We start from the raw sequence: 14,586 nt of genomic DNA, 5'->3' as shown, positions 1-14,586 counted from the left end.
GCAAACAGGAAAGAATAGGTCCCCTCTTTGCAGATAGTGAAAGGGTAGGTGACGCGGACCTTTGCGGGCCTACTTATTCTCCCCATTGACCATTTTTTATTTTTTATTTATTGACCAAACATTGATTGCCCGCTATTGGTTCTTGAGGTATTCACTGCCTGCAAACAACGTAGAATAGAAATATTCTGTCTAGTCTTTGCACGCAGTGATAAGATAGGTAGTGCTGACTATTATCCCCATTGCGATCCGTCATGCCTGTCTTCTCCCCACTGGTTAGTAGCCTGTTTAGCCCGGACCGCTTATTAGAGATGAACCATCCGGCTCCGCTGGAAGGCACCCCTAATAAGGACATGTTCATGAAGCATGGATTGATCGCTATAGCCTATAGCAAGCTGTGGCATAAATATACGAAAAAGGATCGAGAAAGTCAGTGGCCACTGATAGGATCCTTCGATGATGATAAAATAAACACGCTAGAAACAGCCCTTGGTAAAAACAAGACAACGCCCACTATGCTTGATAGTTTCGGCATGTGGCGCAAAGAAACTGAACAACGAAAGAAGAGAACTGAGAGTAGGTTGGGAAAAGAGCTGCGAAAAGCAGCCCACCTAGCGGCTCAGAAACTAGAAAAAGAGATAAAAGAAAGGGAGGAAGCCAAACAGAAACTAGAAATAGAAACGTCCAGCCAGTGTCCGGTTAGAACGTCCTCCACGCTCTACCCTGAATTACCCTTGAAACAACGAGCCAACGATGATCTGCTGCTAGGTCCTCCGATCGTCTACATGCCCCCTCCATATGCCCCTTCCGAACCCTTAGCACAACACCCACCACCCCCAGGTACAAGCGAGAGTAGCGCCACAGCTTCGGCCCCCATGGCCTCTGTACCGGCCGAACCCCTTGCATTAGATACCGCGCAAACGACAACGTTAGGTGACCCCGAGGCCCGAAGGGTTGGTTCTGCAAGAACACACAGACTAAGCAAAAATGAACGAGCAGGGGTTGACAAGATAGCAAGGATACTGGTAGAGAAGAGGGAAGATGAAGAGTCCATCACAGATGTGTTTAACTCTTATACAGGGAGTCACAGACAACACTTTACTGTACAACTGTGTTACCACGTCTTGAACGCATACGAGGACCGATATCGAGACAAAGGTCCCGAGAGCCTAACGACTCTGTACCGGAAGGTCGATATCGGGGATGAGAGTGAGAGTGATGTGACGGACCTCCTTATGCGTACGCTTGAGGTTTTCCGCCACCTCACTGAACGGAAACCAACAATCGAACCCACGGCATCCGTAGTGACCAAACCACAAACTGAACAATCTAACGCCATGATGCCGATACGAGAGGCTGCCCCTTACTGGGTTCCTCCACGAGGTGAAGGGACTCACGATGACGCAAACAACAAAGATGCAAAAGGAAGGGTAGTGTACAATTGGGTCTACCAACCATGGGACCGGCAAGAGATTCTGACATTCCGGAAATCTCTGCCTGACCTACGTAAAAACCCCACTGCCTTCTATACTGAGTTGGGTACAGCCCTAGGATCAACGATTATGACCCTGGCTGACATCGACTTGTTTTTCGGGTTATGTCTACCAGCTGATGTGTGGAAGCAAATCCGGAAAGTCGACCACCTTGAGCTGTTTGGACATAACTGGTCACAACTCGATGGCATAGATAAACAACGAGAACCTGGACAAAAGCCTTTGAAAGCCATTTTAGACCTCCCGGATAAAATCGTACAGAAATTAAAAACCCTGATCCCAGAAAAGAAAGTGGACTGGTCGATAGTAACGGCCTGTCGCCAGAAACCTCAGGAGGATGTATCAGACTACTTCTCCCGGTTTGAAACGGTGTTCTCCGATTACAGCGGCCAGGACTTGACCACTGCAACCGGACACCATCTTTTTGTCCAGAATTACGTTAAGGGTCTGTCACCAGAGGTCTCCCAGAAACTGCAGGCCAGCGAGAGTAGTTGGGCAGCCTCCAAACCTACGGCTATCCTCCAGATGGCCCAATATTATGAACATCAGAAAAATGAAAACGATAGAGCAACAGAGAGAAAGAAGAAGGACTTAAAAGAGAGGGTGATGATTGCTCAACTGCAAGGGGTGACTATAAGACGAGACCAATACCGGGGAAACTATCAGACGAACGTCCCTAAAACTGCACCTCCCAGGGACCGCACTTTGACTCCCCACGTTGGACGTACGGACATTAGAGAGGACCAGTGTGCTTTCTGTAAAGGAACGGGCCATTGGAAATCCCAGTGCCCAGTTCTTTTGGAAATCATCAGAAATAAAGATCCTAGGGACATAGCAAGTGGGCCGAGAAATAAGGGACAGCAGCGAGGGCCCCCAAATGACGCGACTAACGATAGATCAGGCAGGCCAAACACATTTTACCGACCCAGACAGAACCAATGCCAGCAATCTGACTACGATGACGTTCACGACTTTGCATAGGACTGCCTAGGGCAAGGGAGGGATCCAGTCGAGCTCCATGTTGACCAGCAAGGCCCTTACGTCACTGCTAAGGTCTTGGGTACAAAGTCTCCATTTCTGGTAGACACTGGCGCAACACGTAGTGCGTTATCTAAACGACTGATTCCAAGGGCACCCTTGTCTGGCTCACTAATAACGTCGACAGGTTTCGATGGAACGCCCTCCACTAACCCTTTGTCCGCCCCGATCCTCTTCGACTTAGAAAACAACACCACTGACACCACGTTTTTGCTTTCCTCCAATAGCCCTGATGCAATTATGAGACTTGATTTATTGAAACACTTCCGAGCAACAATTAGATGTTCTCAAGACGGAGTTCGAGTTTTTCTTTACGACAACCCCGTTCTGCTTAGACATTGCCCTCCCCGACGCATGTTTTCCATCACTGACGTTGACACATCCCTGCTTGACACTCTGCCTCCGTATCTGTGGGCCAAAACGGATTCGGACGTAGGGCGCATGATGATTGACCCAGTACACATTACTGTCCGACCAGATGCAACACTCCTAAAACTTCCACAATATCGGATATCGCCCGAGGGCGAGAAGGCATTGGTAAAGATTATTCAGTCACTAATAGACGCAGGGGTGGTAGAGGAAGTGGTTAGCAATGTTTGCAACAGCCCAATCTTGCCCATCATCAAGAAGCAGGGAGAGGGAGATGAGAAAGCATACCGCTTTATCATCGACCTTCGAGAGATCAACAAAGTGGTGGTACCCCAGTACCCCGTGGTCTCAGACATCACCACCATCCTGACTTTGATTCCCTCTACTGCCACCACCTTCACTGTCATTGACCTTAAAAACGCATTCTTTTCCATCCCCATCCACCCAGACAGCCGATATCTCTTCGGTTTCACCCTCAAAGCCCGCTCATATAGGTTCTGCCGAGCACCCCAGGGCTACACAGAAAGCCCTGGTGCCTCATTTATGAAAAGTGACTCATCGCTGCGTGAAAACAGCGATGCGTCACTTTTCACTGCGCACTCCTTGCGACATTCCTGATGCGTCATATTTAATGTATGACGCATCATGTCGCAAGGAGTTACAGATACGTCAGTATTTCTGACGTATCTGTAAGCGCAAAAGTGACGCATTGCTGGAGTGTGTCACAAAAGTGACGCAACTCCAGCAATGCGTCCTTTCACATGGGGAAAGCCCCATGTGAAAGGGCTTGCGTCAGTCTTACGCCTGCTGTGAGGCAGGCGCAAGATTTTGACGCAACAGCGTCCTAAAAGTGACGCAGTGAAATCTCATAGATTTCACTGTGTCACTATTACGAGGCTTTTTGCGGGGGAACGCCCCCTCTGCATACATTATACCTGACGCAGGTATAATGTGGCGCAGGGTTTTAAAAAGTGACGCATCTACCCAGATGCGTCACTTTTTAAATATGGCGCAACAAGGCGCATGTTTTATGCTACCGATACGTCACAAAAAGTGACGCATCAGCAGCGCAAAACTGACACAAGGCCTCATAAATGAGGCCCCTAGCATCTACAGCCAGGCCCTCAAGAGACAACTGGATCAAGTCCAGTTACCCGATGGAGTGGTGTTAGTGCAATATGTCGATGACATCCTTTTGGCAGCCGACACCCCTCCATTAGCTGTCACAGCCACCATTCAACTCCTGCACTTCCTTGCAGAAAATGGCCACAAGGTCTCCAAGAAGAAGTTGCAATTCTGCCAACCCCAGGTCATATACCTAGGCCACCTTTTGTCCAAAGACGGAAGGAAACTCACTCCTGACCGGATCCAAACTATTCTTGAAACTCCTATCCCTAAGACTCAGAAACAGGTCCGCTCCCTACTAGGCCTCACCTCCTTCTGCCGACAGTGGTTACCCAACTTTAGCCTCATAGTAAAACCCCTACTTTCACTGCTAGCTAAAGACGTCCCTTTCCCACTCCCCTGGACCCCTGAGTGTCAGACCTCCTTCACGCAACTACGAGATGCCCTTTGTTCGGCCCCTGTGTTAGGTACCCCTGATTACACGAAGCCCTTCTCCCTTTACACTCACGAAAGGGAGGGGTGCGCTTTATCTGTCCTGACCCAGTCCATCGGCCCAAAGCAACGACCGTGCGCTTACTTCTCTGCCACTCTTGACCCTGTAGCCAGAGCCTTGCCTGCCTGCCTTCGAGCTGTAGCTGCTGCTGCGATCCCTATCCGACAGAGTGAGGGGATCGTGCTCTCGAATTCCCTCACAGTACTGGTACCCCATGCAGTTGACACCCTCCTAAACCAAACCAAGACGCAACACCTGACGAGTGCCCGACTGACTGGATACGAACTGACTCTGCTCGCACCCCACATCACTCTGAAGAGATGCACCACACTGAACCCGGCGACTCTGCTACCCTTACCAGAAAACGAACCCAATGTGCACCCTGTGCATGACTGCGTGACCCTTACGGACGAACAGACTAGAAGTAGGGTTGACCTCAGAGACACGGCTTTTCCTGACCCTGACGGAGAGCTGTGGGTGGACGGTTCCTGCATCAAACTCCCCGATGGCACCACTTCAGCTGCCTATGCAGTCACCACGGCTCGAACTGTAGTCGAGACAGCCCGCATCATGCAACGATCTGCCCAGGCAGCGGAACTGATTGCCCTAACACGAGCCTGCATTCTAGCAGCAGGAACCACAACGAACATTTACAACGACAGCCAGTATGCCTTCGGGGTGGTTCACCATTTTGGGCTCCTTTGGAGGGAGAGGGGATTCTTGACCTCACACGGCACCCCCATTTTGCACGGGGATCTAGTCTCCGCCTTGATCGAAGCCGTCCTTCTCCCTAAAAGGCTTGCAGTCATCAAATGCCAGGCACACAAAAGGGTGACAGACATTATAGGACAGGGAAATGCACTAGCTGACATCACTGCCCGAACGACAGCTGAAAGTAGGACGACAACACATATGTACGTGACCAGGTCACAAGCAGAAAAATGGACTGATGCTAGGGACACTATTAGAGACATTCAAATGGCTAGCACACAACACGAACTCACTGAATGGACGCAGGTGGGATTAAAGGATGACGAAGGCTGCTGGCGGACAAAAGACACAAACAAATGGTTGCTACCTGACTCGTACCTGATTCCCATACTGACTATGGCACACTCCCCTGCCCACATAGGATCAGCCCCCATGATTGAACTTGTCTCCAGGGTTTGGCACAACGATAAAATCACAGACTCCGCCAAACGTCTGGTCCAGCAATGCTTGATATGCCTGCAACACAACCCCGGGAAAGGAACTGTAGTACCCAGGGGAGGGTTTGGGGTCCCAAATCACCCGTTTGAAGTCCTGCAGATGGACTACATCCAACTAGACAGATGTCAAGGCCTGAAATATGTACTTGTTGTGGTATGCGCATTTAGCAAATGGGTGGAAGCATACCCAACCCGTGACAACACTGCTATGGCCACAGCAAAAGTTCTGTTAAAAGAGTTTTTCCCCCGTTACGGCCTTTGTCGAATTTTGTGGAGCGACAATGGCCCCCACTTCGTAGCCGAAGTTATCCAACTCATTTTGAAGGGGCTGGGTGTAAAACAAAAGTTCCACGCAGTCTTCCACCCCCAATCTGCTGGACTAGTTGAACGACATAATGCCACACTGAAACTAAAATTGGCAAAAATAGTGGCTACCACAGGACTAAAATGGCCAGACGCACTCCCACTGGCATTGCTCTCAATGCGTTCCACCCCTACCAAACACCACTTGACACCATATGAGGTTGTATTCGGCCGGCCTATGAATGTCTGGTCTGCACCGAAACCAACTTCCATTCATGACGTCCCGGACGTCCTAATGTCTGATTACTTATGCCAGTTGACTAAGACACTGTCTGTTATCCATCAACAGGTGCTGCATGCCATCCCTGACACTTCCAGGGGTCCCGGACACACCATCCAACCTGGGGAGTTCGTCCTGATCCGGAACTTCCAGCGTGCCAAGAGTCTGGAACCCAGGTGGACGGACCCCTGGCAAGTCCTCATCACCACCCGAACAGCACTTCGAGTGGAGGGAAAACGCAACTGGGTGCATGCGCACCACTGTAAGAAGATCTCCTCGACCCTGGCCACGACAGAAAACATCGACAACCAAGAAGAGCTCCTGAACAAGGACCGACCGTCACTGACCTGCTATCCTGATACCGAAGCACTTGAACTTTCAGAATTCTCTGATCCCACTGTACCATCCAGAGAAGGGTATTTCCTGTGCCGAAGGGAGGGAGCTCCGGCTAAGCAGACCACGGACTAAGTTGAATCGCAGAACGGTGACCTAAACACAACCAAGGGTTACCGGGAGAGAAGCTAAACGAAGTCTGTGGTTCTGCCCACCACCGAGCACCTTGAAGATGATGGCAGCGCCAGATAAGAAGATGATGGAAGCGCCAAATAAGAAGATGATGGAAGCAACAGGAAATACCCACTACAGAAACTCGAGAGCAGACAGACTCCTCAGCTCAAAGACAATTGCACTCTTCATCACAATCCTTTTCTGCTTTCTCCTCATGACCACACTCTGGATTGTGGAAGAAAACACACCTGCTCACGAAACATTCCTGACTACTGCTCAGCCTACCACCATGAAGGAACATTATTTGATTTCGCTCTCTCCCCAACTCAGAGAGAGGCGAAAGGAATTTTGGAATAACTCTTTCGTACAACTACTTCACCAGCACAACCTTGCCACCAATGCCACCAACTGTTGGATCTGTGGGTTGCTACCCCACGCCACTGGACACTCGATACCATTCATCCCTTCACCTTTCTCAGTTCACGGCTCCTGTCTTGCTTGGCTGATCCTTCTGCAAGAAAGCTTTAAGGACAATGCCACCTCCAGCAAAACCGTAACGCATTTCTACCACGGGGTCTGGCGGAACAGAACAAAGACACACTTCTGCCCGCAGACCACCAACAACACAATCCACTTGGACATTCCTGCTAAAGAGCAAATTGAAATGCAGGTGTTCAATAATCCAACCAGAACCACCTTCTCCTACCTGCGAAAACGAACGGCTGCCACTCTGACTGTGGCCCTGTCAGTCATCAACGTCACCGGCCACATGTGCATAGAAGGGCTTGGGACTCAGCTGGTAGGCCACAGTGCTTGCCGGTTTTCCAGAACTCTGGACTCCACCGACCCACCTTCCTTTGTGGCATCCCCAAACATGTATTTTGTCTGCGGCACGAAGGCTTACACCTGGCTCCCCAAAGGCTGGGGGGGCACTTGTTTCATTTCCTTCATCCTTCCTCTGACTTATGTGGCACCAGCAAATCATCACAGACAAAAACGAGCCAAGGACATTGAACAAGCCGACTCAACAGGAGCGCAGTTCCTCGATGCTATGAAGGGACTTGTCCCCCTCTGGGGCCCGATGGCAAACAGCCGTGCCATCCGACATCTGACTCAAGCAGTTGATACAACAATGAACATCACGGCTGGTATCCTTGCTAACAACACCGCCGAACTTCAAGCGGTCCGCTTGGTGGCCCTCCAGAACCGCCTTGTCCTGGATGTGGTTCTTGCGGACCGTGGTGGAGCATGCCGCATTATTGGGTCCAGCTGCTGTACGTACATACCGGACAACTCACCCTCAGTGTACAAAGCCATCGAACATCTTCATAGACTCTCTTCAGAAGTCCACCAAGAACAAGAAGAATGGTCGCTTGGTGGTTGGTTCTGGAACACCGTTAAGAATTGGGGCTGGAGACTATTCACCATTATCCTGATTCCTGTAGTTGTAATATGCGGTTTATGCTTAGGAATTCAATGTCTGCCACCTCTGTGTACATTATGCGTAAATTGTATTTGCCCTAAGACTGTGGACTTTGGAAACGAACGTATGAGAACATTATATGATGCCGAGGTTAGGAATTTGATGAAGATTGACATTGAGTAAGCAAGTTGGCTAAGATATGTTGAAAAGGGAGGACTGTTAAAGATTAGACTGCGAACGTCAACATTATCGGCGCCATCTTGCCCCTTTCAAGCTCATTCGTGCGCGTAGGCGGCAGCCATTTTAATCGCCATGGCCTCCCTGTCCCTCGCTGATAGCCAGCGCGTCTCACTCTCTCTTAACCTCACAGGCATCCCCCGCACGCTGACAACCCCCTCGCTCTCACATGCCTTGGGTCATAAACCCCTCTTCAGCGCAGATCGGCCTCAGAACCCCATCCTGTTCCCAGCGCGACACCTCCCTTCATTCCTTTCATAGTCTCAGGCCTTTTGATGCAAACCCCCCCCCCTCTTTCCTGTGTGCCCGTTTGTCTTCCTTGTTCCCAAGCCACCACCTGGCCCTGCGGATACTGTTTATTACCCCGTACAGTAGGACACCTCCCCTCCCCATCAAAGGACCCTCGAGCCGATCAAAAGCCCCCCCCTCCATGAAGATCCGATCAAACTCCACGCATTCCGTGAATCGGCGGAATGTCCAGCTGCGCGATAATCATCACCTGTTGTGACCGGGGTGGGGAATTCAACTGTAAATGTATGTGGGAACGGGCCTGAAGGGGAGATTCCGAGGATGTTCTTTCACATATCAAAGTGTTGCAAGAATGTGTTACGTGCAATAAAGATCATAAACCTGTGTATAAGAGGCCAGGCCTCAGAGATGCGGTTAGAGCACCTCGTGACGATACTTGCTGTCCGAATTGATGTGTTCTCCTCCGGAGAGATTAAACCCTCGTTTCCTGCCTTTCAGTCTCCAGCGCCTGCTTCTTCATTAATTAATATTGGTGGGTCATTGAGGCGACATCGCCGGGCAACACTAAAGGGTCTTTGGTCACTGGTTGTCTTTGAACCCTTTTACACAGCTGTGTCATTCTTTAACTCTGAGCACAGTTTGATCCCTGGTCCCGAAATCACCAGCCCCCATGAAGTGAAATTATTCCGCGTGGAGACTGCGCAACATGAACTTTCTGTATACAATGAGTAGCTACGGCCTGTGGAGGGAGTTTCGGTGGAGCGGAGAGGAGGGGCGGGTGAGGGGCAAGGTGGGGGGTGCTAAAAACTGGATTATGGATAATTGAAGGTAAGTAAACAATTTAATAAATAAAACGAATTTCGTAGCGCGCTGTGCATCGCATTTTGCGATGCAGGTCGCGCTACGAAATTCGTTTTATTAACTAAATTGTTTACTTACCTTCAGTTATCCATACTCCAGTTTTTAGCACCCCCCACCATGCCCCTCACCGCCCCGCCTCTCCGTCCCACCGAAACTCCCTCCATGGGCCGTGGCTGGTGAGTTTGCATCTTATGATACAGAGCAGAAGCTCTGAGAGTTTTATCATTTAAAGCAACCCTTTGTGTTACAGTTTTCCCAGGCTCGAACATTCCCAATGCATTGTACATTTCCTGACAAACTGTGACACCACCTCCAGCTTTTCAGCCAAGCGCCTAAGATCAAACTTTTGGCAAATGTGCTAGAGTTCGAGTCACAAACCCTAAGCCCTCGGCTGTCATTGTTTGCATTACGGCAACTGCAAGCTACAGTGATTTAAAGGGGATCATTTTAAATTTCGCTGTGAATTATAGGATTATATTTTGACACATAGAAAAATGTGTTTAGCATTCACTTTAAAATCCAATTCCCTTGGTGCGCCATGCAGCAGGTAACAGACACCACAGTGGGGGGTCGGATGGAAGAACACTAACACCCAGCTATGCTTGCCATGGCAAAGACAGACAATAAATAAATAAAGTGCCAATTCTTATTGAATAGCACTGAAACATTGTGCTTCCTCTTCCAGCTACCCCTCACAATGCCTTGACAGACCACCTCGTAGCACTGGGCTAATTTTATTACCAGCCCTGTGGCCTCGTGTATTCTGTTTAGGCATCATGGAAAGCAATCCTCGGCAGCACACATGTCAAATTAGAGCAATCACAGTATATTGTGCTTTTACATCACAAACATCCCTGCAACACCGAGCTTCTTCATTGTGAAATCTGGTATTTACAATGCTTAGAAAGGGAAGTAAAGTGTGCATTAAGCGCCAGTAGAGGATGCTATCTGAAATCAGTGGTGGGGCGGAGCGGGGCGAGGGGTTAAAAAAAAAGAGAGAAAATCTTAAATATAAAAAAAAGTATCATGCCTGCGGACGCCTCTCTTCCGTCTTTCTTCCCGATGTAGGAACAGGAAGCACCCTGGATTCCAGACTCCTCTAGCCAATCACGAAGCTGCTGATAGCAGCATTGTGATTGGTCTGAGCACTGTGGCCAGGCACTCAGATGGAGAATGGGAGGCTGGGCATGTTCCTCACCAGGCCTGTAAAAAAAATCCACTGAACCCAGTGCTTTTCCTGTTACCAACACCCAAGCAGCACTAGGCTGTCTTGTGAAGGGCAGGGTTCCATCCCTGAGCCTTCTTACCTGTCATTCCTTTTGTTATGGAATAGGTGTATTTCCCACTAAAAACAGCACCACAGAAATGGCTTTTCTCAAGAGCAGGACAACATCATACACCTTCTCTCGAGAAAGAGCAGGTCAGCCATTTACCAGCCTTTTCTGTGGTGCTATCCACATATTGCAAAGTGGCCCTAGGTGATAAATGACAATTTCAGGAAGTTGGGGCGTCAGACCAGGAGCTTGTATTCTGTGATTTGTACTTTAACTCTCTCCATTGTATGGGCTAGACTTCAAGTCCCAGAAGGCAACTTGCGATAGCCACAAAGTCAGGACAGGTTGATGATTTCAGGTCTACTGGATGTGCACCCCTGCTTGCAAATGTGTGTACATCCTCCTACTTATTTATATTTTCTTCTTGTACTGCACACAAACGGAAACTGCACATTAATATACTCCCTTGCCTGTGCACTTCTGAGCAATGTAATCATAGAGGAATAACATTAAATGTGTTTTCTTAATTTCTTGTGTGATTTTATTTAAATTATTCTCAATTACTTTTCAAGAGGGGAGATACCAACTGCAAACTCTCTTGTGTTCTACACACATCCCTATGGAGAAGGTCAGTCTTGATGGCAAAGCAGGAATTTCCTTAAATATTTATAGAGTTCTTTTAGAAGACTATTGCTTTTTAGTTCATTTTTTAAAAAAAGACTGTGTTAGAAAGTTTAAAGTGTTATCCCATTTTAAAAAAAAATAATTCATTCTCGTGGGCCGCAACTCCCCCACCACAACAAGCCCCACAAAAACATGCCCACCTCTTTTACACTTCACCAACTGCCACTACCACCATGTCTGTGACTGTTTTTAAATAAAGCATTTTTTCTTCTTTAAATGCAACCAGTTTTCCTCCAAGGAAAACGGGATGTGTTTAAACCCCAAAAAAATAAAATAACATAATTTTTATTTTTTAACATTCTCAAAGGAGACCGGGTCCCTTAGGGACCTATTGCCGTTTGCAAACGGGTTACCACCTCCTTTGAGGTGTCAGTAAAATATTACCGCATTTTGGTTGCAAAACATTAATACATACAACTATGATTCGGAATTTGGAGGTGACACCCCGAAACACCCCTTCGTCCCAAATCGGTATTTGGTCGCAAACCCAAATATCAATTTACCGAATCATATTCGGTGTTTGTACATAAAAAAAAATAAATCATGCCATTTGCGGCCTCAAAAATGTATTTACATGTATTGTACATGTGGGGCCCAAGTTTTGAAAGTGTCTCTACTGCAGACGCTATGCTCAGCTCTTGTAAACTGGAAGTATAGTAAGCATAGTTTGGCTATTTTATGTCGCTTAACCCATGTGCAAGGTAGTTTACAGCAATCAAGCGAGTGATCTTCCTATGCGGGTGGACTCTAGCTGTTATGCCTATATGTGCTGTGTTTATTGTTGGTGATATCTGGTCTCGCTGCCCAGTCTTTTTCTGCCACTTTAGCTCCATTGTGCAAACCTGGGTGGAGATGTTTCTTTATTGCACATCTACCTTCTGAATGCCTGTTTTACTTACCATGAGCATTTCACTGGTGAGAGAGTTCACCAGATCTGAAACTGATGAGCGAGCGTCCGGCTTCCGGTCCGAATCCTCCTGCTGCATCTGCCCTGGGACACCTGTTGTGCTCATTTTCCCGCCGCTAGGTAACCTGGAGGACGAAAAGGAGGCAGTCAGTAATGGCGCGACTACCAACCGCCCTGTCAAGATACAGCAGCCCCGGGCTGTCCATACACTCCAGCCAAGCACATTTTAGCCAACGGCCTTAGTGTGACAAACAATAAACAATACATATATATGTATGCTTTATTCGATCAAAAATATGATCATTTACATTGTAAAAAACAATACAACATGATAAAAACAATTAATATTACATTAAAAGAAGGTGCATTAAAATGTCCAATAAAATGCATTGTTATAGACCCCTTAATAACATAATGAGCAGGATCAAACATAGAAATAAGAAGAGCTAAAAAGTTGCAACGATGTTCAGAGACTGCTTAACACATTTTGATCTCCTCCACCAGGCAAATAGCAGGAATCTCGAAATAGCAAACACTAGCCATCCTGTAGTGTCTGATTCAAAGATGTGAGTGGCTTCCAAAGGGCACCTAATGGAAAGCATACAACAGACAGGAGCTAACAAGGTTCTTCTGAAATCAGCATAGGAGGGACAACAAAAAGAACGTGCTCAAGTGTCTCGGGGGCACAGTGGCAGGAAGAGCACATTGGAATGGCCAGCACATTACCCAGGCAACTTCTCCTTGCATTAAAGGGAATAGTTCCATATCTAAGTTGTGTATACAGTGCACGCGCTTGTGGTGGTTCGATATCATCCAGGAAAGTTTTGAGACCAAAACTATCCTTGACATTAAAAAACCTCACAGTTAAAGTGCCATGTGCAGTGCGTTCTATGTTTTCCAAAGCAATCAATCCCCAGAACCTTTTTTTAACAAGGGGGGCCATAGATTTAGTAATGGTCCCAGGTTCCTCCCAGAGCTCTCCCAGCCCTAATGTAATGAACCACGCCTTGATCTTATTGAACCACTTAATTCGACCAGTTTGCTTGTGCAGGGCAATCAACTCAACCATGGCATCCTTCAGCGGGGCCCCTTATCCAATAAACAATATACTGGGCACCTGCCAAGTGTTCAAAAAACACTGGACTTGAGTGGTTTCATATAAAGTTAATGGCTTATGCAGGAAATACAATAGATATAAACGAATGAATAGTGGGATCACGTGAGTTATGTACACTTATATGTAAAGTATTATAGGTTGGATGAGTCTGGCAAGCTGGCACCAGATACTTGTTACAAATTTTAAATCTACAAGGACATCAAAACGGCGTGTACATCTGTCCGCGAACAGGTGGGATTTCACAAGCTTTTTTTTGTTTAAATAAAACACAGGCTTTTTGGATGTATGACTGAGAAAAGACAGTCGGTGGCATAGCAAGGGGTCTGCCCGGAGCTGCACGAGTTTTGGGGGCAGCAGCCTCCCCCCTGATCTTACCTGTGGCCATCGTAGGGCGGCGAATGCCGGAATCACCAGCACCCCTCAGCTCTTACACGTAACCACCGCGGAGTGGCAAATGCAGAGACCACCACGGTCAGCCAAATGCCTAGCTACGTCACTGAATGCAGTTGCACTGTTTCCTTTTTCTGTGTGGATCAGAAGCTCACAGTTACATATGGACTGTATGTTTTCCATAAGAAAAGCTAGGAGTGGATTCGAGATGTAATGAGAATTAATTAACAATTCTGATTTATGGATTACAAACATGCAATTTCCTCCGTCGACAAAGCTGGGGACTGCCTCTGCTGGTCGTCTTTTGGCCATGCTTGCGACCACGTCCCTCTTCCTTGATTGGGCCCTTCAAATCCAAACTCCTTGGTCATGCGCTGGCCTTTTCTTTGGAGCGCTCGCGTGCCCTGCTGCTGTTGTGCCCTTTGTCTGCCTCCCGCAAGGGGCATTACTTGGCCTCCCTCTAGGGTCGGCTGCGCCTCCCGGCCGGCGGTAATATGGCTGCTTCAGCCCTCTGTTTGGAAGCTAATGTTTAAAATACACATCCTACACAACTCACGGAAGGCCTTTGTTCTGAGTGGCCTGGTAATGCTGATTTACACTGCCCTCACTTTTGAGCCTTTTGCAAAGAAGG

The 14,586-nt window shown here is 48.0% G+C and overlaps 1 protein-coding gene across 4 annotated transcripts in view; it reads right to left on the bottom strand.

Annotated features, from left to right (window-relative positions):
* Positions 1–14,586, bottom strand: part of SYT7 (synaptotagmin 7) — an 856,873-nt gene that overhangs the window by 178,250 nt on the left and 664,037 nt on the right. For all 4 annotated transcript variants that reach the window (XM_086955594.1, XM_086955595.1, XM_086955596.1 and 1 more), the window contains one exon: positions 12,441–12,573. In XM_086955594.1, the coding sequence (XP_086811720.1) occupies positions 12,441–12,573 (133 nt within the window). The remainder of the gene's footprint in view (positions 1–12,440; positions 12,574–14,586) is intronic.

This window comes from Lissotriton vulgaris, chromosome 2_1 (genome assembly GCF_964263255.1).
Source record: "Lissotriton vulgaris chromosome 2_1, aLisVul1.2, whole genome shotgun sequence".
In the NCBI taxonomy this organism is placed as follows: Eukaryota; Metazoa; Chordata; class Amphibia; order Caudata; family Salamandridae; genus Lissotriton; species Lissotriton vulgaris.
This window is presented reverse-complemented; position numbering and strand designations above follow the sequence as displayed.